Here is a 24,347-nt window from a genome sequence, read left to right on the forward strand (position 1 = left end):
TGCCCCAGTCTGTAGCTATTAACATAGCTCACCACTGTCACGGTCTAAATGGGTGAATGACTGATTGTAGGGTAAGGCACTTTGGGGTTGTTGGGCTAGTTATAGGGCTATACAAGTACAAGCCATTTGCCATTATAAACATAGGTCATCAGAAACGCCATGGACTGTAAGATGAGTTGTGGGTAAAGTTCTATAATTTCTTTAAAATCATTACATGCTTTAAGTGATACCATAAACACTGCACTTCAGATGCCTTTGTATGAAACTTGAATCAATTCCAGCTTGTTACTGGATCTTAAAACAAGATTTATTTTGATGAAACTGGGGGAAAATGCAATACATCTCATTTTAACTCATTTGCCTCATTTTAAGGTTTTCTGGCCATATTGGACAAAAGGTTTTGATTGTGCTTGATTTAAGATTTTAGTGTAAATTTGAACACTTAAAATTACAAATTATGTCTTAAAAGAAGATAAATGTACAGCACTTTGAATCGTTGTTACTAAAAAGTGCTATATGGATAAACTTGCCTTGCCTTTCTTTACGGGATGAGGAGGAAGAGTAGCAACCATCTTTCAGTTTGATTTATTAATTAGTCCCAGGCCAATTAATAACTACAATTATTTTGAACATTTAACCCTTAGCTTCACTTATCCAAACTGCAAAGCAATAAAACCTCTTCTGTTTGTTCTTTTGTATCGTCCATCAGGCCCTTACTCTGTTTTTTTCTATCGTTCGTCAGACTTCTTATCTGATTTAGTGTTAAACACTGACAAGGTTATTATAGTGGTGGATTTTAACATTCATGTTGACAATGAATGTGATAACCATAATGTAACCTTTAATACTATCCTAGATTTAATTGGTTTTGCTCAAAATGTGCATAAACCAACGCATTATTGCCTTCATACTGATATATGGCATTGATTTCAAGGAATTAACAGTATTTTTCTCACAACCCTTTCCAGGGACGGCTGGTTTAAGTGGGCTAGTAGGGCTAAGCCCTCCCTGGTGTTTACAATTTTTTTTAAAATACCAAATAACCACAAATTAAAAATATGGTCCATGTCAAATTTGTCAAATTTACAACAAAACCGGTGCCAAACAGTCTTTGAAAATCCTAGGGTCTTTCCATAGCACTAATTTTTCACAGCCCCGCTCATGTAATGTCTTTTTTGGTTCAGAATAATTGACGTCTCACCACGTCCCCTCAGTTTGCGGCTCATTGGGGCTCATTTTTTCCAGCCCAGCGTCAGCCCAAGGCCACAATTTAGCCAATGCGCATACTCCAAAGGATATTCAATTCCTACAAAGGGAAAAGTGGCACAAAAAAATCTAGTTCTTCTGTGATTGGCTAACGGCAAGTGTAACAAAAAAATTATTTTCTGCTTTCTGTGTTTGCTGTTTGGAGGAAACACAGGTTGGACTCAACAAGGAATTTTTGATTTAAAACATTATTCGTTAAAACCCCTAATGCAGGTAAAGTAGGTTGGACAACTGACAGCTGTTTAAACTTGTTTTTGGTATGTTTTCTTGGCTTTTTAGTGGTTATCTTTGAGCTCAAAAAGGACATGTCCACTTATAGCAGATTTTCTTTATTTCGAGTTGCATGCTTCTGTTGTTAGAATTCAGTCTGTAGCATTTTATTACGTATAAATCGTTATCTGTTAGCCCACCCTACAATTATCACCACCAGCTGCCACTGACCCTGTCCAATCTGACCATTTTAAACAACATTTGAGTTCAATTTATCTGAGTTCTCGACCCACAAAAGAAGCTTTCATTATAGTAGATCTTTGTCAAATAATGTTGTAACAAACTTTAAAGAGCATGTCCCCTTTTAATGTCCCAGTATCACAGAAATACCCAGTAGAGGACAGCAATGTTATTTCTTCCCATTTACAAATTGATGCTTTCGTTGATGCCATTACTTTCTCGTTGCGTTTTGCATTATACAACGTTACCCTCTTGAAAAAGAAGGTAAAAACATTTATCATTTCAGCAGCGGGCTAGCCTGCGGCTCTGCGGCCTAGCAGCAGCAGACATCTGGCCATGAGCTAGCCTTAACATGGTTGGGATCGGAGGCCTGGGCCTACATCCTTTTAGTAGTCCGAGCTCTCAGCTTCTTTGGTGAGGGAAGGTGACCAATCCGCGAAGTCTCGATCCTGCAACAGCTGACAAAAATAAACAAAGCTGTTTCAGCATTATTTACTTCGCGGCTGGTTGTGCAGAAGTAAGAGTGCAACTTAGCTTTGTTCCAGCAGTTCCTCCAATGCCAGGGAGGTCCTCCACTCCGCAGAGGATGAGAATTTCCCCCTTTTCGTATGTGGGGTTCCCCAAGGGTCCATCCTGGGTCCCCTCCTCTTCAATATCTACATGCTCCCTTTAGCTCAGATCATAAAAAACAACAATATCCGTTACCATAACTATGCAGACGACACACAGCTCTACATCACCATGTCACCAGGTGACTGTGAATCCATTCAAGCACTGAGTAAATGCTTAGAAGAATCAATGCATGGATGTGCCAAAAACAAAGCTGAAGTAATAATTTTTGGACCAGCTGCTTCAGCTAATAATCACTGATTAGACCCAAAATCTAAGTCAAGTGACGGACTTATACCTGAACCTTCAAAGGCATCTAAACACAATTACACAGTTGGCCTTCTGTTACCAGAAAAACATTTCCAGGATTAAAGGACTGTCTCCACAAGATTTTGAGAAATGAATCCATGCTTTATCTTTAGTCTTATTGATTACAGCAACGGTGTCTTGAAAGGTCCGTCAAAAAAGTCGATCAGACAGCTGCAGTTGATCCAGAACGCTGTTAACCACTTCCTCACTAAGACTAAGAAAATAGAACACATCACCCCAGTTCTAAAGTCCTTACACTGGCTCCCTGGTTCTCAGAAAATAGACTTCAAAATCCTAGTTAGTCTATAAATCCCTGAATGGCTTAGCACCTAAATACACCACAGACTTGTTATCAGCGTATCAACCCTCCAGACCACTCAGGTCTTCTGTCTCAAGTCTACTCTGCAGAACCAGAACTAGAACCAACCATAGAAAACCAGCATTTAGTTCTTATGCTCCACAACAACAAACTCCCATAAGATTGCAAAAGTGCTGAAAGCCTGAGGTTCTTTAAATAAAGTTAATGTATTAGTTTGTAGTCCAACTTGTCTTTTCACTTGACCAACTGTTACTCTTCCGCTGCAGTGTACATTCTTCTGCAATTTTTTCTTTTCTTATGTTCAGTTCATGTACAGCACTTGGAATTTCTTGTTAATAAAATTTGCTTTACAAAACAAAGTGCCTTGCACATTACATCTTCAATATACAATAAATGAAAAAGCCTAAGACCAGTGGCGGGTGGTGAAAAAAGATCTTGGTGGGGCTGGCCAATAGATTTCCCTGCCTAGCCCAGTACATGCATTTAAATTAAAAGTTGGAAAATTACTACGATTCCACAATAAGCATTTAATTAATAAAAAAACATTGTTCACAAAGGATTATTTTGGTGTTTTATTTATTGTCTTATTAATCCTTTTCACAGACTCATGCCAGAGGGTTTGTATACATTGTACATGTACGTATATTATTACGAAACAAACGTTTACGTCTTCACTTAAATATATATCCTATTTCTTTATTTATATAATGATTTAAGTAGAACAATGACTAATGCAAAATTAAGTTGTATTTACCGGAGATGAAGTGTAGACTGCAAATTCTGTCATGGTAAGATGGCTCCCACAGTCCATTGGGATTGTCTTCCTTCATCCTTTTCATTGAAATTATCCATTTCTTTCTTCTTTCTTCGTCCTTCGGTAAACAAAAGAAATGTACATCCGACGATTTGGAATGCCTCTGTGTGCAATCAGGTAAACACAAGTCGTAGGCATTGTTTAGATTCCAAAAATAAACTAAAAGTACGCTCTAATTTACCCGTTTTGTCACGCTGGTAAGCGAAAACAGTAATGTTTTTGCCGACCACTGTGACCCGGATGTAGCTCATGACGTCACGCGTGAAGTGCACCTATCACTGTGCAGCTAGGGCTATGACTCCAGGAGCCCCAAAGCCATTCATTTTGGCGATGCTGATTGGCCAAATATTTATAAATCTTCCCTAGCAACAGTATACGATTGGATATTTCGCTACACTTGTAGGGCTCCTTGAGTGACAGCCCCAGAAGTGTAGAAGAAGAGAAATGATACGTTCTGTTGGTGGAAATGCACTGTTAAATGATATAGTCAATTAGTAGAAGTGTTTTAATAATTCTTATTACATGTAGCCATGTACTATTAATTAAAACTGACATTAATAATACTTTTAAAATCTATATATATTTTGACTTTTCCCCTCCACATCTAGGGAGGGCAGCGCCCGAGTGCCCCCTATGGGCCAGCCGCCACTGTCTAAGCCTCTGCTCTGTCTTCAGGAGTTGGCTGATCTTCGTCATCTTCATGCGAAGCTTAAGAAGCAGTTCCAGGAGAAGACTGCAGAGCTGGCACATGCTAACCGGAGGGTAGAGAGCCATGATGCTGAGGTTAAGAAGCTTCGTTTAAGGGTTGAGGAGCTCAAGAAAGAACTGGGACAGGCTGAAGATGAGGTAGGAACATGTCTAAATAAGAGTGTTTTTTTCTGTCTTTGAGGGTTTTGTTGTAATACATTAATAATATTTCCTTTGGTATTTAAATTAGTAGTAATTGTACTGTTTTGAATACTTAATTCAAAACTGATGCAAAATATATGCACATCAGTTTGGTAAGTTCGAGGAGTCGAGTGAGTGTGATGTATCTAATCACTGGTATGTAAGAGCCCACTCCTCTGGCAGTTTTACATGTCATTACACTGTGACCTGGTCACAGGTTTTCTACCAGTTACATTTTTATTTTAAAGCCAGATTTAGATTTTGTGTCTTTGTAAAATTATTGCTATTACTTACTAAAAAAAATTCTCTCATCAGTTTTTTGCTGCACAAAACTATTATAAATGAATGGGAACAAATAAAATGAACACATAAAAAAATCTGAATAGTTTAGTTTAGACTACAACTAAAAACAACACTGTCTAGTTCCATTTTGAGCCAGTTGGTGAAAATACCCTGAACATATATGGAAAATCAAGCTAAAGCAATAAAACCTGAAATACATTGTAATAGGGCAAGTCATTTCACATGTTGTTTTTTTCTATTAACATGTGTTGTACTGAAGGTCACAGAAACAACATAGACCAATCGGCATCAGTCATAAGTAGGGTTTTAGACCCGCAACATTTGACAACAGAACTGAGCTGATAAAGATCACTGGGTGGTTTGTTCTGTTTCGGCAACTTCCCCAGTTTGTTGATCTTAACCTAGCTTTTCGATAACCATAGTAAACTTTTTCACGCGATAAATATCCCAAAGACCATGACAGCTGACAGTATTAAGAGACCTGTGTGTGTGTGTGTGTGTGTGTGTGTGTGTGTGTGTGTGTGTGTGTGTGTGTGTGTGTCCAGCTGGACGAGTCTCATAACCAGACAAGGAAGCTGCAGAGATCCCTGGATGAGCAGGTGGAGCAGACTGAGAATCTGCAGGTTCAACTTGAACATTTACAGTCAAGGTGAGTCTCTCTCTCTCTTTCTCTCTCACACACGCACGCACGCGTTTTAAATACTTTTTGAGGACCTCACCTTGACTTCCATTTACTCCCATTCAACCCTTTCTATGGCCTTACCTAACTCTAATGGTGCGATCACACCCAATGTGTATTGAGTGTCAAAAAGGCATTCAACGACTCTACTTGGATGCTCTGAGCAACGTGTGGCCAGAGTGGACTGACGGGCATTGGGAGGAGCTACCCTGTTCTTTCGTCAATTTCGGGGAGATATTTATCATGTTCAAAGTTTTGATACCTTACCAGAGATCCCAACTACTTTCCTAATTGTCCTCTAGCTAAGGTCCTTTACTGTCTCTGTGGTGATAGTTTGAATGATCATAGATGGGCACAAACAGTGATGATGAGTTTGTCCTTCGTTGTCGACTTGATAGATTAAAACTTCAGTAACACTTGAAGTATAAGAGGCAGACTTTATTAACAGACCAACGCATTGCGCCTTGTGGCCTTCTTCAGGGTCATTAATTCAATTCATCCATCCATTTTCCAAACCGCTTAATCCCTCATGGGGTCGTGGGGGTTGCTGGTGCCTATCTCCAGCGTTCACTGGGCGGGAGGCGGGGTACACCCTGAACAGGTCGGCAGTCTGTCGCAGGGCAACACAGACACAAACAGGACGAACAACCATTCACACACACACTCACACCTAAGGACAACTTAGAGAAGCCATTTAACCTAACAGTCATGTTTTTGGACCGTGGGAGGAAGCTGGAGTACCCGGAGAGAACCCACGCATGCACAGGGAGAACATGCAAACTCCATGCAGAAACACCCAGGGTTGGATTTGAACCTAGAACCTTCTTGCTGCAAGGTACCTCAATTCAAGTTTATTTATATAGCGCCAATTCATGAAACATGTCATCTCAAGGCACTTTGCAAAGTCAAAATCAATCAGATTGTACAGATTGGGTCAAATTATACAGATTGGTCAAAATAAATTTTCTATATAAGGGAACCAGTTGATTGAATCAAAGTCCAGACAAGCAGCATTCCCTCCTGAAGAAGCGTAGAGCTACAGGGAGAGTCGTCAGCATTGTCCATGGCTTTGCAGCAATCCCTCATACTGAGCAAGCATGAAGAGACAGTGGAAGGCAAACCTCCAGCAGAAGAACGCTCAGTATGAACGGTCATCTGCCTCGACCGACTGGGGGTTACAGAAGACAGAGCAGAGACACAACAAGACAGGCAAAAAAGCACAGAAGCACACATTGATCTAGTAATCTGTTCTACATTAGATGGTAGTAGCGGGTGATCTGTCTTTCCTGGATGATGCCACAGCTAACAGAATGCCAGACCAGGTGTACCTACAATGGAGAGAGAGAACAAAAAGTTAAAAGCTGAAATAACAACAGTCATGCAAAACTGGAGAAAGTAGACTGGAGAACAGTAGAACTCAGCAGAGTGAGAAAAATAGGCCCTGATGTCCTCCAGTAGCCTAAGCCTATAGCAACATAACTATAGAGGTAGCTCAGGGTAACATGAGCCACTCTAACTAGAAGCTTTGTCAAATAGGAAAGTTTTAAGATTAGTCTTAAAAGTAGACGGGGTGTCTGCCTCACGGATCAAAACTGTAAACATTACAAATCACAATGTCAGTTATCTTTAAATATGAAGTACAATGAAGAAATTTTTCAAACAAACCAATCACTTATTCAGACATAGACACACTGTCATGGTTTTTAGGTGCTTAGCCCACATGCAGACCACACTCGGGAGACAAAGAGCAGTTCAGAGCTTTTATTAAAGCACACTCGGGTTTAAAGTTAACAGAGTGGGAACACACTGGCGCTGGAATGAGCTTGTGCGATCAGTGAGGAAAGGCAGAGGGTTAACTACGCAAGAGGGGAACGATATTTGGGGTTCGTGGGTGAGATGCTTACCACCGGGCTCTGCAACCTATCCGGGGGGAGTGGAGAGACAGACTGGCTCAGCAGCTTAATTAAAATTATTTATTAAGGCGAAGGGGGCAGACCAAAGATCTGTAAGCAAAGCTGGATCGGAACGGGACCTCCGGGAACGAAGGAGTGGGAGCGTAACTGTGACAACGAGCGGGCGAGAGGTTAGTGAAGGAAAACAACGAGCTGAGGTACTCTTGATCAGAAGGAGTAGCTTACTGTGGGTGAGTTGACAATCCGCCAGGGGGGAAGGAAGTGAGCAGACTGGGTGGATGACTGGAGGCTGGATGTCGGGGATGCGAGAAGGAAATGTCTCTCCAGAGGACGGTAGAAGTGAGGCAGGGAGGCAAAGAGTGGTGGAGGGTGAGCAGGCTTCGATAGGGCACGGCGCGGGAGGACTTGGTCGGTCAGCTGGGAATCTCTGGGGAAGAGTCTACCTTGGGAACTTTCGGTAGACCGCGGAGGATTTCGGAGCGGGATCTGGCGCTGGATAAAACCTGAGGTACGACAGACACAAGGTGAGACGTGAAGAGATCAAAACGTCTTGTGACAGGGGGCCAGCTGAGTCATACTATGAGGGTAAACACTCTGGCAGTGAAGTACTAACAGCCGTCTGCTTTTAAGCTCCTCCAGAGGATCGCAAAACGAGAAACACCTGCGGCTCCGCCACCTGTTGAGAAAGATGGAGAGCAGCAGCAGCACACTGACCGGGAGCCGCTCCCAGATCCTGACACTATCCCCCTCAACGGCTGCCACCCAGCAGCCCTGAGGACGTGGAGGGGCGAGAGGAGAGGTAGTCCGAGATGAGGTAAGGGTCATAAATGAACGAGCTGGGCACCCGGGTGCGGTCCTCAGGACCATAGCCCTCCCAATCGACAAGGTACTGCCAGCCCCGACCTCGTCGACCAGCGTCCACGATCCGGTGGACTGGGTAGATTGGGTGCCCCTTGAGGTCCCAGGCGGGTGGAGGTGGTTCGGCCGGAGGGTACAAGGTACTGGTCCGGACTGGCTTGACTTGGGAGACATGGAACGTAGAATGGACCCGGGAGTTAGGAGGGAGGCGGAGACGAACTGCGGTGTGACTGATGACGGACTTGATTTCATAGGGGCCGATGAAGCGGGAAGCCAGTGTCTGTGGATTTGAAGGGGATGTCATGGGAGGAGAGCCAGACTTTTTGACCGGGTTGGTATTCTGGAGCTGGTGTATGCTTCTTGTAAGCAAACCTGCGGTTCTGCTCCGCGGTGCCTTGGAGGGCCTTGATGGTGTGTTGGACCAGATGTGTCTGCAACATTGTATGTGATGGTGGACAGAAGGGACAAAAAATCCTCCTTCTCGTCGAAACGGAACAGTGGTGGCTGATAACCTAGGGATACTTCAAAGGGGGAGTGACCAGTGGCGGCAGAGACGTGCGAGTTGTGGGCATACTCGACCCATGGGTTGGTGGTGGTGAGACATCTGAGAGTGGATTCAAGTTGTTGATTCGCACATGAAACATGCCAGAACGTATTCCTTGACGTCTTTATGTAGTGATGGCCACCAAAATCGCCGGGTGATCATGGGTATGGTTCAACTGGTACCTTTAATTAACCAGTGGCGTCATTCTTCAAGGGCCAATTTAATGGCTAGTAGTTCTCTGTCCCCTATGTCATAATTCCATTTGGCGGGGGATAGGTGTCAGGAGAAATAGGCACAAGGATGGAGCTTATGGTCGGAATCAGAGTGCCAAGATAGAACAGCTTTAACTCCAGTGTCTGCAGCGTCGATCTCCAAGGTGAATTGCTTCTGCGGGTCAGGGTGCACAAGGATGGGCGCTTGAGAGAACTTTTTCTTCAATTCCAGAAAGACGGAGTTGGCCTCTGGGTTCCAGGCAAACGTTGAATTGGTGGATGTGAATAGAAAACTATCCTCATAAGTTGGAAAAGTAAGGAAAATCTCAGTATCAATCAGTATAGAGATCTTTTGTTGGATCATATTAATCTTGAGACAGCATCTGCATCCACATCTGATCGATCTTTTTGGGCTCCTTTGATCAGCACCATCACTTAGTGGAATGGGGGCGGTGGGTTGCTTCTTGCAGGGCGCAGTGGCGGATAGGGGGTCCCTGGGGCTCTGGGGGGCACTCGGAGTGTGGCGCCTGGTGGGTCTGACCTCTGGGTCTGTTGCCCCCAACTGGGAGGGGCCGCTGTAGGCCTATGGGCGGCCTACAGCTGCTGCCTGCGGCGCTCTTGGGGAGTTTTGTGGTGATGGACGTGGGTGCATGGACATTAACATCTCAGGGCAGATGCTCTTCCCCTTCTTTGAGTTGGCACTCTGCCAGTGGGGGGAGGGGAGGGAGGGGGAGTAGGGACTAACCCAGCCTGGATGTCTATTGTTGTATGTATGGAGAGTTGTTTGAATGTTAGTGCTGGGGAGGGATTACATCTATGGGTGGGGTGTGGGGGGGAGGGTGAATGTGGACGTTTTGGTGGGCTGGTGTCCGGCCCCTGTCTTGGTCCTGGTCCGTGCCGTCTCCCGGTACGGGTTTCGCCTGGGGCTGAGCGGTGGGGGTTTTGGATGGCTCGTGCGGGCTGGCTAGCCAGGGTCCCCCTCTTATTTATTAATTATTATTATTATTATTATTATTATTATTGGGGGGGAGCCAGTAGGCTTGGTGGGTGGGCTGGGGGGGGGGGGGGGGGGGGGGGGGGTGGAGGTGTTGGTCCTGGTGGGTGGGTGGTTGGCTCGCGGGCCCTGCCACCTCTCCCTGGCTGCCACTGGTGGGGCCCCCTTCTCCGGGTGGGCTTTCGGGGAGCGGGGGTGCCTATTGGAGTCAGTAGGGGAGCTGGCTCCCTGGGAGCTGTAGGCTCCCCAGTCCTTTTCTCCCCATCACCGGACTCCTCCCTCTGCCTGCTCCATCACGCTGCCACACATGTAGGACCTTGGGGTGGGGGGTGTTACTGGAGGTTGCCACTCTCTGATGACGTCCCTCACCCCATGTTTATTATGCATTTTAGACACTTTCACTCCAAACATTTTCACAACGCACATTCATGTAGGCCATGGTAGGGGTGGGGGGTGGGGGGAAGACGTCTGGGGGGGGGGGGGGGGGCTTATGTTGTGTGAGCCTCGCCTCGGATGGCTCCCTTCACCCCCTCCCGCATTTAGACATTGAGGGTTCTGGACAGTTACTTGGAGGGGGTGCGCTGGCACCAGCTACCTTACGGAGGGTGTGTGTGTGCTGTGCCAGGCACCCCCTTCGGCGCTCTCAGTTTTGAGAACAACATGCAACAACACAACATCTGAGCAGGCATAGGGAGGATCGGGGTCTTTTCCACACCCCCGTTCTCTGATTGTGGCACGGAGGCTGGGGCCTGGAGGAGGAGCGGGCCACTGGGTCTGGGGTCTTGGCGGGGGTTGCTGTGGGGCGCGAGCGGCTTGCCAGGACTGGGGCTGACGCCTCTGCTCTCCCCAGAAAGGGGTGGGGGGAGGGGTGGCTAGGATAAGGTGGGTGAGGGAGTGGATTTATTAGCTATTTAGGGGGTAAGGGGGGTTCTGGTTGGGTGGCCCGTAGGGGTCATGTTGGCCCCCTCCCTGGGGGGCCTGGTCCGGGGGGCGTCTTGTCCGGGGGCGGGATCGGGGGTCGGGCACAGGCACTTGGGATTGTTGGATGTGAGTGTTATGTGGTAATGTGTGTACAGCGTCGGGTTTTTTTGTAAGTATGTGTGTGGTGAGTGGGGCACTAGGGTGGGATGGTGTGAATGAGTCTCTTTTTTTTTTTTTTGCCTGGTTCGGGTCCGGTCCGCTCCCTCTCCCAAGAACATCTCAAGTCTCCGCTAGGTGCTGAGCCCATCCCCCCACGTCCTGCCCCCCTCCGTTGGCTGGCGCCTTGGCCCGCTGGCGCATTGGCGGCCCTCGGGTTTGGCACACGCTGCTCCGGCGCCTTTGGTTCTTCACAACCACCATTGAGCAATTTCCTTTTGGATAAATTTCACATACACAAGTGCACCCTCACAAACACCCACATGTGCTGGGTTCCAGGTTCTAAGTGTTCACTTCTATACAGAAAGCCCGTAATTTATTTATTTATTTATTTATTTATTCACTTTCTTTTCTCAGGTATCACTTTACACATGTCAGCTTAAATAATAATACATATGATTTAGCAATAGTATCAAGGTGTTACTCTATTGTATCTGTTACACTATGTCTGTTGGTTGTGCTGTTCTTTTTACATCTCTCTTTTCAGGTGATGAAGCAGACGGAAGACGTTTTATCATTCTTTCCCTTTTATCTATTCTTTCTTTCACCTCTTCTCTTTCTTTTTTTTCTCTTCTTGTTCTTCCTTTACTCTCCTACTTTCCCATTGTAGTGTCCACATAATTTGAAATTCTCTCTGCAGGAATCACAATAAAATATGCATAAATCAAGCGGAGCATTATGGTGAAAGCTGATTGCTCAACTTGTGAAAGTAAAATCTGTCGAGCTCTATTTGGCATTAAGAAATCAATTCTTATTGCCACATTGCTAGACAGGACACTGGGGGGAAAAAAAAGAATTGGTGGATGTTAGGGCATGTAGTGGGGTGGCAATCTGGCTATATTTACGGATGAAGCAGCGGTAGAACGAATGTGACGTCAATGCTCAGTGAGGTTCTTAGAATAGATGAGAATGTCGTCGAGGTATACCAAAACAAAGATGTTAAGAAAGTCTCTGAGAATATAATTTACAAGGGCATGGAAAACGGCATCACAAAGTCCAAACGGCATGACTAAGTATTTAAAATGGCCCATGGGTGTCTTGAAAGCTGTTTTCCACTCATCCAGGCATTTCGTAGGTCTAATTTAGTGAAGACCACCAGCTCACGCACTTTGGGAATCCGTGCTCTAGAGCTTGCCGTTTGATCTCAGAGATATTATAAAGTTGGCTGGAGGGTAATGGTGCCCCAGGTAGAAGATCTATCGCACAATCATACGGCCGATGTGGAGGTAACGACTTGGCTTTGCTCTTGCAGAATACTAGCTTAGGATCTCAGTATTCTTATGGTTCCTGACCGAGATGGATGGAGTCCTCCTCCTCGGGAACCACCGGAGACTAACTTGGGGGAACGGCAGACTGTAGACAAAGGGAATGACAATTAGGGCACCAGGATTGGATTCTCAGCTCGGACCAATTAAATGCGGAGTGTGCTGTTTTAACCAGGAGATGCTTAGAACAATCGGAGAATGTTTGATGGGAAACAGGTAAAACGAAGCTTGTTCTCTGTGGTTACAGGAAATTACTAGTTCGACAGGCTTGGGCCGGTGGGTTACCCAGGGGAGGCTCTTGCCATTCAGGGCTAAGACCTGGAAGGGAGTGGCAAGTGGTTCAGTTTCAATCTGGGCTTGCCAGATTGATCTATTAAATTAAAGTCGCAATCAGAATCGACTAGAGTGGAAAGATTAAAGTAAGTGAGAGGACTCTGTGGAGCGGATCACTGGAGGCGGGGCGTCGGGGCTCTAAGAAGGAATCGTCTCTCCAGGGGTCGATGGAGGTGAGGCAGGGAGGCCGAGAGCGTTGGAGGGTGAGCATGGTTTGACGGGGCATGGCTCGGGAGTACGGAGTCGGTCAGCTGAACCATGGGAACAACATTTTCACAACAAGCATAGCAGCCAGTTACTTAACATAGTAACTTTATGAAGACAGTAGTCAAGAGAGCATTAATATTGACTGAGTCAGAGGTACCACATGTTAAATCAATGGCAGATGTGGAAATTTTAATTGTAGGCAAGTTTATTTATATAGAACTATTCATACACCAGAATCAAAGTATCAAAGGAAGGACAGAAAGAAAAAGTATAAGTATAAAATCATTGCATAAAAGAAAAAGATGTTAAGATAAAGATATTAAAGGCGTGAAAGTTGGAAGTCGACTCTCAATGGTGTCATAGTTGGTTCAAGTGAGAGCTTTCCTCGTTTCAATCTTTTAGCCTTTGCTCATTCAGTACAAGTCCTATGACTAGCCAGTAGATTTCTTAAATTACTTATTGCTGTTGATGTCCAGTGTAGGCATATTCTGATAATGTTTTCTTTATTACCTTATCTTATATTTTGCTTATCTTGTGTTGCTTAGCGTGTAGGGTACATGTACCCCAGTCCCTTAATTTCCACTGTCCATGGAAGAGATAGCAAACAGTTCACATAAGAACACTTTGCTTGGTTAATATTCATTATATCAGCTCTATAAAAATAAATTTCCCTTTATAGTTCCACAGAGGGGAAATTTGTCTCAGTGTTTGTACCATCCCTTAGGAAACAGTCTGCTGCCACATAATGAGCAACCTGTGGTCAAGAGTCTTGCTCTTGTGACAGACTAAGGCTATGTTCACACTGCAGGTCTTGATAATCAATTATGATTTTTTTTGCTGAAATCAGATTTTTTTTTTTAGGTAGTCTTCATACTACTATTAAATGTGGCCGTCATCAGACTTCTGTCTGAATGGTTTAAAACCGCAAATTGTCCCACAAGCGCAGATAACAGAAGGAGAAGTCACGTGGCAGCGCACTGTTTGAGGAACACTTCTAGAAACAATCTAGAAGTGTTCAATAAAGTTTTGTTTAAAGAAAAAATGTTCAAAAGGAAAAAAAAACCAGATAATAGTAGAAAGATGTTGAGCAATGAGAACCGACAATGTTAAGACCGCATCATAGCAAGAAGAAATAAGATAAGAAGAAGGTAGCACAGCTATTAACAATGGTCTATTATAGAGCGCCAACAGTGACTACTGTGTGTGGATATGTAGTGAGATACTGGAGAGTGATGTGATAGTCCTATAAAATGCAACATGGCCGTTCAGACTGCCGATGCTTTGAAAAAAATCAGATACGTATCTGAATTATTACCACATATGAAAGTGGCACAAATCAGATTTTTTGGGGGATGAAAATATCGGAAATGGGCCATTCACACTTTTGTGAAAAAGACAGAAACCGGTTGCATATGAGCAAAAAGATCCAATTTGGGTCGCATTTCGCTGCATTGTGAACGTATCCTTTGTTACAGAGTGACAGACTAAGTTTTGAACTGCTGACCTTTGCGGCCTCTCTAGATGCAAATATATGGGAGGCCTAGTGGTTAGGGACCCAGACGAGAACAAACTAGGCCGTAAGCCATTCTTGCTTTGCGTACACTACCACAGTATCACTCTTTCACGCTAGCTCCCTCAAACCAAAACAGCAATGAATAATGTTAAACCTTTTCAGTTTTAACTAGAGCATGTTGAAATTGATGACAATGTAGTAATAATAATAACAATAATATTAATAAATAAATAATGAAATGATGAATGACGTTCCGCTCGTAGGAATGTGTGATCCGGCAAGTAGTGCTCTGTGTCTGTTGTCAGGCCCAATAACACATGCTTAGGATCTAATTGGTCTGGTCTTCGGTCCGTTAACACCTGTTAAGGGTCTGGTCTTCGGCCCAGTGTCAGTCAATCAATCAATCAATCAATCAATCAATCAATCAATCAAATTTTATTGTCAATTACAATTTGCATTGCAATCGAAAAATCAGTTCCAGTACAACCGTCCATAATCAAACAAACATTTTGGGGGAACGATTGACTGAGGCCTTGCGTTGCCAAGGAACGCAGCCAGTCGGCCGCTGCTATAAGCGCAGCCGTTACACGCATTCCTCCACCCAGCCCCAGACCCCATTTACACGGAGACTATGAGGCGCTGCCCTTGAAATCTGTTGAAGGAAGATTTAGAACATCAGGGTAGTGGAGGGAAAAAAGACAAGAATTTATCATGATGTAAAAAATGTTACAGTATGCGAAGTCCTACGTAAAAAAACCTCATTGCATAAAGGCACACATATAACGAGACACATAATAGCAGAAGGAGAACATTTTAGATTGGTCGTGTGTAGTCCATGAGATAAATGTGGTCAGTGGTTTGTGCATGTTGTGTGGAAATCTGTATGTCCATGAAGGCCATCCCTCTGGCAGGCAAGTGTCCTTGATGGAAAGTCTATTATCACTTCACAGCTCCAGCTTGACGCCTCCACAGATGTCTTGCAGGGGGGGTGAGGAAGCAGGGGGAGTAGGTCTGTGCGATTTCGCCATAACAACGCAGGGGAGAATTTAGATAGTGGAAAGTCTGATTTAAATACCCAGTCTAATAAAGGCCGAATTTGCTGCCAGCAGTCGCTGAAGTTGCTGATACATCAGAAATCCCCCACATCCAATAAGGAGAAATCCGAGAATCATAAATCCAAATATATACTTGTCTTCGGCGTCCTCCACGGAAATGATTGAGAGGCACACCGTGGACCACCTATTCCACCGATCCACGGAGTATCCCGCAAAAAAAGTTCCATCAGGACAGGAATGCTCCCCGTTCCTTTGCTTTCCAGTTGAAAAAAATTGATCAATGGCATTTAGAGACCAGCTGACGAGATCCATAATTTGATTAGCTTCTGTTTCCGAGCTTTTTGGTTGCTGTGAAGAAATTGCACAAAGACACAGAACGAAGCAAATAGCAGGAGAGACGGGTGCGGCAGGGCAAGCAGATAAGGAGCTCTGCAGAGAGCTGAAAACATGACCGACCTCGAAGATAGTCAGACAGAGTGAGACAGTGTCGGGTCCGTGATTTCACATTCGGTACCTCCAGCAGTGGCAGTAGCTTCATTATTTAAAAGGGCTTCCAGTGTTGCCTGTCTAATGTTTCTCCCAGCCTCTTTTGCTTGCAAGGCATCAGGGTTTAGGCGCTTCGTGGATAAAAATAGTCGGCACAGCAGTTGGTTTTAGCTTGCAAGGGTGACTCCCACCTGTTAGCGCCTTCATCAATTTTGTTTGTACAAATGACTCAAAATCTTCTGGAATGAAGTGTTGAGAGCACAAATGTGAGTCCTTCGGAAGTTGTCTTCTTCCAACAGCTTTTTTCCATTGCACTTTTCTTTTTTTAATGAGGAATGTGGTGAAGGCTCACCTCACCGTTTCTCTTGTTTTATGTTTTCAAAGTACAGCCAACAGCAACACCATATGGCATTGTCTAAATTTACAACAGTCAAACTCAATAAAATAAAAAACTGTGATAACTCTTTAGGTTCCAGTCCAGTTGGAGATGACCACATCATTAACCAGTATGTATAGCTGAAAAAATGGTGACCTCCGTGGGTAAAAAATATAACAAAAAGATATATAATTCTTGAAGTAAATATGAGTTTTTACTAGGGCTGTCAGTTTTAAGGCGTTATTAACGTGTTACACCATAACGCCGACATTTTTTTGACGTGTATTTTTCCCTGCAGCGCTCTCTGGACTGTTTCTTTTACCCTCAGCACTATCCGTAGTTCCAGGAATGCTAGAGACTGTTGCACAACAGACCCTTGCTTACTGTTGGCAAGTCTGCTTGTATCATGCGGCTTTGGGCTTCTTTTTTTCTAAAGTCGCTTATAATTTCATGAGTTGCTGAAGAAGATCTAAGTATGCAAAGGGAGTAGAAATTTGAAGTAAATCAGAGAGATATGGAGGGGAGAGATTGTGAATAACTTTAAAAGTAAGTAGGAGGATTTTGAACTGAATTCTATAATTCACAGGTAGCCAGTGGAGCTGCTGCAGGACTGGGGTGATGTGATGAAAAGAGGGGGTTCTAGAAATGATGCGAGCTGCTGAGTTTTGTACTGACTGAAGCTTGTGAATGGATTTTTGGGAAGACCGAAAAGAAGAGAATTACAGTAATCGATGCGGGAAGTGACCAGACTATGAACAAAAGTACAGGTGGAGCTAGGGGAGAGAGAGGGGCGAAGGCGATTGACATGGTGTAAGTGAAAGTAAGCGGAGCGGGTAAGGTTGTTAATATGAGAGAAGAAGGACAAGGTGCTATCAAGGATGACACCCAGGCTCCTGACTTGAGGTGAGGGGGAGAATATGGAGTTGTCAAATGAAAGGGAGAAACTGTCAGCTTTGGCTAAAGTAGATTTTTTTCCCACTAAGAGGATTTCTGTCTTGTCATTATTTAATTTAAGAAAGTTGAAGGTGAAACCATTTAAAAAAAATATTAATAAAACATTATAGGAAATAAAAGGTTTCATTATCTTCAGTATGTAGGTAAACTGGATTAATTTCCTTAGTATTAATCAAATTACACTGTACCCATAAACAGCCAAAAATATTATGAACTATTCAAATGTGAACATTAACTGCTGAACATAACAAATAGATGATTGATAATGTATCTCACGCAGACACCCAGACACATTTTATACTACATATTAATCTGTGCAGGGCTGCTGGCACGTGGCTGTCTATTCCCTGTAAAGGTTTGTGCTTTTCGTGCTTGAGACTGTACACCTTAAGTAATCACAAACAAAACATAACCATAGAGAGTGTTTTATGTCTCATCTCAACTGTATGGCATGGGATCTATGCAGTTCAGGAGAGGTAGGACTTAGCACAGGTAGTGAGAACTGTGCAGGGGCTTGTGAGATGCCGTCTGCAGGATCTAGACTCAATTTATGCAGAATGAGTCCAACTGGAAATGTGAGGGCAATCGCCCCCTGATGGGAGACTGCAGTCCAACGCTTTAAAAATCACCACACTGTAACTAACCCATCATACGTTACAATCACCTTAAAGTTACTGCCTACTTGCACACTATCATCTCAGAATATCTAAATGCTCATTGCTGTAAATGAAGCCTTAAATCATCATTGTACAATAAGCACCTTACTACCTCATTAACTGCCATCAGTGACTCTCCTGAACGCTACCAAAAAAAGGATCATTGTAACCCTTGTTCATAGCCTGTTTGTTTGTCAGTTTCCCTTCATTATGTGTAATGAGAACTGGAGTGGCCAAAGAGAAAATTTGTCATGGTAACACACGGTAACAATAAAAGACTCTTGACTCTTGATAAAAAAAGCTATTTTATTAATGGTTTTAATTGACATTTACATTTGTGAGGAATATTTCTAGATTCAATGTGACTCCTGCAATCACTGGTACCATTTACAGTCCCTGCTAATGGATCTAGCTGAAATCCCAGATCTGACGAGATAAGCTGGGTCACTTTTAGATTTAATTACTGATTTCTGTTAGAGAAATGTTTGCAATTTTATAAGAGAGAAAGTTAATATTTGTTTTATGGCTGTTAATCTGTTTTATATGATATACATTTTTGTTTATGCTGTCTTGAAAAAAATACAAAATTTTGGTGAATAAAAAAACAATAGCAAGAATTCTCGTATTATTAATATTTTTTTTTTCAAAAATCTCCAGTAAAATTCTGAAATATTTATTCCGGTTATAGCATAAGTGACCCTTTAAGATCATATGAAGAGGGTTTGATATCATGTCTTGGGATTTTGGAGAAATAAATTCCTCAAAATGAGTAAAAAGCATTTCCTAGATAAGCATTATAAAGAACTTTGACTTTTATCTAGAGTAAAATTAGGAAATTATTATTTTGGTTATAGCATGTTTGCATTAAAGTAATAACTTTGTCATAAATATACATTTTTGGAGGGTCCGCTTGTCACCTGCAAATCCATCCCTACTGGTCTGTTACTGTGATGCACTATGTATGTGCAAAGCTACTTTTTAAGGGCGCTCTAATATCGGCTGGCTCAAAAGAATATTTTCAGGCTTGTGGCGCAGAAGGTAGCGCGACCCATGTATGGAGGCCTTAATCCTCCACGCGGTCGACCGGGGTTCGACTCTGATCTGTGGTCCTTTGCCACATGTCTCTCCCCCTCTTCCACCCCCTTCCTGTCAGCCTACTGTGTTAAAAAAGCGAGCCACTAGAGCCGTGAAAAAAAATCTCAACATGTTTTTTTGGATGTTCACCTTAATCTGCATCAACAGCTGCCACAGAGTAAATGGTAAATGGACAGAGCTTATATTGCACTTTTCCAGTCGTACTGACCACTCAAAGTGCTGTACACTAGAGCCACATTCACCCAATCGCACTCACTAACGCACACATTTATACACCGACACGCAGCTCGGTAGGCAACTTGGGGTTAAGTGCCTTGCACATCAAGATGTGACAACGGGAAGCTGGAATCTAACACATTGCTTCCAATTGCAAGCCGACTACTCAACCCATCAAGCCACAGTCACCCACAGAGCCATTCAACCAGCAAAGGGTTTGTGACCTGGCTGGGATAAAAGAGGTTTCATGAGCAATCATGACTGAATTAATTTAGCCTCGCCTGCAGCAGGAGTTTATATAGACTGCAAGACCCAGCTTTTATTTTAGTAGTCCACTTCCACTTATCGGCAAGTGAATTTGCATACTAGCTAAACATTTAAAACAGAGTTAAATATTTAGTTAACAGCAAGCTAGCTAAATATTAATAAGTTCAAAAATGAATATTAAATTTGGAGCTAACCAAATATTTAATTTGGAGTTAAATATTTAATTTGCCAATTTTTTTCCCTCTTACGACATGCTAAATAACCCAAAATATTGCTGTACATTTTTTGACTGTCTAACTTTACAAACGACACCTCATACTGGACCTTGCTGGTTTCTGAATTAAGGCGTTGAGGTGGGCGGAAACATTTTATTTAATTGGTCTGCACGCGAGGGATAAACTTAGTGGGGGGGGGGGATAAATACAGACTGTAAAGGACTCTGGATCCGCTCCGGAGTCGCTGGCTGCAGGTGGAGCCCACAGGCTTGTCACCACAGCTCCCAGGGGCTTCGGCGTTGTGGCTGTTTGGGTGTGTACTGGGGCTCCTCTGTGCTCTCCCCTGGGATGGGGGAGGTAGCTATCCTTGTGTTGGTCCCTCTTGGTTCCCTTTGCTCTGGGGGTCTTTTCGGGCGTCTGGGTTTCTGGTTTCCCCGATGTCTGTCTTGGCACTGTGTGGGGCAGGTCTTTGGCTATGGCAAAAGCAAGAATGCTCCACTTGTGAAAGTAAAATCTGTTGGGCTCTTTTTGGTATTAAGACAACAATTCTTCATGCTACACTGCCAGACAGGACATGTAAAAAAAATCTAAAATAAAAAATAAAGAGGAAAAATATAAAGGGAAGAGAAAGAATGAGGGGTCTGAGCTGAAGCCTCCAATGTTACAAGATCCTACAAATGCCCCTTATAAACAGATCAAGAAAGAGGACTTTATAGCTGGCAGCCACTCTCTCTCCTCTTTCCGGTACTGCGTACCGCCTCTGATTCTTCTAGTGCAGGGGTGGGCAAACTTTTTGCCAGGAGGGCCACATTGGGTTCTAAGATTTGACAGGGGGGCCGGACCGGGAACAGATGGATGGAGTGTTTGTGTGAAATAATATAAATTACATGTAAAAGCCATTACGTGAGAGGATTTGGCCTACAAGCAAGGCTCATTGTACAGTTTTTTTTTTCAAATGCATTAATTTCATTTAATTAAGAATAAACACAGTAGAGAAATTCACAGTATACATTTGATTTACTTGAATTATTTACATTTGATTATCACAGAATAACAGCAGAGAAACTCACAGTTTCAGTGGGAACAGTGTTGTTGATCTCCCTTTTTGGCCAATGCATCAAAGTCTGGAGTGAGTTTGGTTGTGGCAATTCTCAGGATAGCTCTGAGATGCTGGTCAGTTAACCTGGATCGGTGACTGGATTTGTTGATGTTCATGACGCTGAATGTCTGCTCACAGACGTAGGTCGAGTCAAACAAAGTTAGCATCTTCTGTGCCGTCTTCCGGAGTTTTGGGAACATGGCTTCGTTGAGTGCAGCAGAAGTCATTCAGTTTTAGAGAGTTGAACTTCTCTTTTAAGAGGGAGTCTGACTGAAGATCGATCAGTTCTAATTGCACCTCTTGTGGTGCCTTTTCAGGGTCTTATGACAGGGGACAGGACACCAGCTGAAGTGACGTTTCAATGTTGTCAAAATCAGAGAACTGACGGCTAAATTCTCTGTGCAGGTCGTCAATTGATTGGCTGTATTTCTTTGCGTTTCGCGTCGTGTCTTTCTGTGTGGCAAGTGTGGAGAAATGAACAAAAGAATTGTTTGCAATTTGTCTGGAGAACAAAGTTAGCTTAGATTTGAAGGTTTGTACATGTTTGTACATGTCGTGCACAAACTGATCTTTCCCCTGTAGTTTAACATTCAGCTCATTCAAATACGAAAATATGTCCACAGCAAACGCAAAATCACAAAGCCAGTTCTTGTCGCTTAGCTCAGGAAATTCAGTGGATTTCCCCACTAACTCCAAAAACTCGCTGATCTCATCTTGCAGGTCCCACACTCGTTGAAAAACTTAACCAGCGGACACGAGAGTGGTACAGCAAGTCATGATGATCCGCATTAGTTTTTTCCAGGAACGCAATGAACTGACGATGGTGAAGTCCCTTTGCGCGTATAAAGTTGACTAGTTTTACCACTGGTTTCATGACGTGATCAAGCTGCAATATAGACTTACACAGTGATTCCTGATGGATGATGCAATGTAGGAAGATAACATCCTGGTCAGGGTTTTCCTCTTTCACTTTATCTTGGATTCTTTTCAGCAGCCCAACATGTCTTCCAGTCAAATTTGGTAATCCATCCGTTCTGACATTGGCCAGTTTACTCCAAGGTAGCTTACGTCTTTCAATGGCAGCAGACACATGGTTGTACAGATCCTCTCCACGCGTTGTTCCCTTCAGAGACTCCATGGCCAAAAACTCTTCCGTTATTTCAAAATTGTCATTAATCCCACGGATAAAAATTAAGAGTTGAGCAGTGTCTTTCACATCATTGCTTTCATCCAGTGCTAATGAATATAGCTTAAAGGACTCAGCCTTTTTGTTTATTTGGCTGGCTATATCTTCCTCAATCAGTTCCACACGGTGAGTCACAGTCCTGCGTGATAAACCGATCTTTTCAAACTTGCCTTGGCTCTCAGGTTACAAAATACCTGCCGCCTCTACCATGCATTCTTTTAAAAACTCGCCTTTGGAGAAAGGCTTGCTAGCTTTGGCTACTTTGAATGACAGCAAAAAGCTTGCTTTGGTGGATGACTCTTGAATCGCAGTTTGTCGGCAAACAAGATGTTGCTGAGCCTGTAAATTAGCCGCCAACCTCTGGGCCGTGGCTGTTTGTGTTGACTGTTTGCTGGCGTAGTTAGCATGCTTTGTAGCAAAGTGGCGGCTGATATTGTACTCTTTGTAAACCGCGACAGTTTCTTGGCATATCAGACACACAGTGATCGGACTTCGGTAAAAAAATATTTTGTTGTCCACTCTGCATTAAACACTCGGCACTCACTGTCCACTTTTCTTTGCTTTCATAAGCTCATTTTTACAGAGGGGCTCACAGCACAAAGCTAAAGAGAAGAAGGGAGTAATAGGGTAGTTCACTGCTATTGTTTTCATCCGGGTTTTTCGCGCATGCGCGTCGGACTGGTTGGCAAAAGGTGAACACAATGGCGGACGCAAACACAGAAACTGACGAGTTCTCCACGTATTTTTCTTCTTTAGATAACGTATCACAAGATCGTTTTAAGAGTAAGTTGATGGTTGATGGTATCAGATTGCCAGATCCACACAGGAAAAGCCTGAAGGGACGGAGCGAGTCTGTGAAATGCTGGCCAAGTGTCCCGTACCGCGACATATACAGCTGCCTTATAAACACGCAGGCCAGTACACACGAGAGAGCATGGAAGCATGAAACCACTGGACGGCTACAATTATTTTATATCGGGACATAGACACCAGCAACTCCCGCGACGCCATGAGGGATTAAGAGGGTCAGAAAATGGATGGATGGATGTTCAGACATGTTTGAAACAGCAGAAATCGGCGTCGGACACAGACCGCGTCTCAGCAGAGAGGAAGACCCGCCCGGTAGGTTAAAAAAAAACATTGTTCACTACGGATTATTTTGGTGTTATTGTCTTGTTAAAATGGTTGGGGGTGTCGGCGACGTTGCAGCGTAAACACAGATGTACTAGCGCGCGTGAACGGGGGCGTAATGCAGCCGCTGTCTGGTGAACATTATTGCACACTGTTTGCATGAAGAAAACTAAAATGATGCGGCGTGCTGCTGCTGCAGCGCATCGACTCCGCTTCTCCCGGCCCCGTCTAGCGATCGCCACCTCCCCTCCGCCGCTATTAGAACAATGACTAGTGCAGAATTAAGTTGTATTTACCGGAGATGAATTGTAGACTGCAAATTCTGTCGTGGTATGATGGCTCCCACAGTCGATTGGGATTGTCTGCCTGCATCCTTTTCATTGAAATTATCCATTTCTTTCTTCTTTCTTTGTCCTTCGGTAAACGACAGAAACGTACATCCAACGATTTGGAATGCCTCTGTGTGCAACCGGGAGCACAAAAAGTCGTAGGCATTGTTTAGATTCCAAAAATAAACTAACTAAAAGTACGCTCTAAATCACCCGTTTTGTCATGTAGTAGACGAGAACTGTACTGTTTTTGCCTACCAGTGACCCGGATGTAGTGCTGACGTCACGCGTGAACTGGTCTATATACCACAGGCCAAAAAGGTCAATGAGCGCCATGTAGTGGGGAAACGCGGTATTACAGGGATATGGTGAAACGAACAAGGTTTACCGACGATAATAATATGAAATGTAATTTAATAATAGAAGTTAATGGGTGGCTCCTCCTTAATGATAGTCAAGCGCTGAAAACGCATATGGGAGACAGAAGCCTTAACATTGATAAGAGTTTTTTGTAAAAAAAATAAAATAAAATATTAATTTAAAAAATTTGGACAAGTTCCGCAGGCCGTAGTTTGCCCATGTCTGTTCTAGTGGTATGCAATAACAGTCCGTACCTGCTTACTTTAACCCCTGAGTGTAAAAGTTTCTAATGTGCTAATGTAGTGCTTC

General features: G+C 43.6%; 1 protein-coding gene across 3 annotated transcripts in view; it reads left to right on the forward strand.

The window, feature by feature from the left end:
* Positions 1-24,347, forward strand: part of ccdc102a (coiled-coil domain containing 102A) — a 102,868-nt gene that overhangs the window by 75,254 nt on the left and 3,267 nt on the right. For 2 of the 3 annotated variants that reach the window (XM_021312341.2, XM_021312343.2), the window contains exons 8-10: positions 4,443-4,613; positions 5,504-5,607; positions 8,181-8,364. In XM_021312341.2, coding sequence (XP_021168016.2) covers positions 4,443-4,613; positions 5,504-5,607; positions 8,181-8,325 — 420 coding nt within the window. In that variant the 3' untranslated portion in view covers positions 8,326-8,364. The remainder of the gene's footprint in view (positions 1-4,442; positions 4,614-5,503; positions 5,608-8,180; positions 8,365-24,347) is intronic. The other variant, XM_012855610.3, reaches the window with a different exon arrangement.

The sequence above is a fragment of the Fundulus heteroclitus genome, unplaced genomic scaffold, assembly GCF_011125445.2.
Source record: "Fundulus heteroclitus isolate FHET01 unplaced genomic scaffold, MU-UCD_Fhet_4.1 scaffold_57, whole genome shotgun sequence".
Classification (NCBI taxonomy): Eukaryota; Metazoa; Chordata; class Actinopteri; order Cyprinodontiformes; family Fundulidae; genus Fundulus; species Fundulus heteroclitus.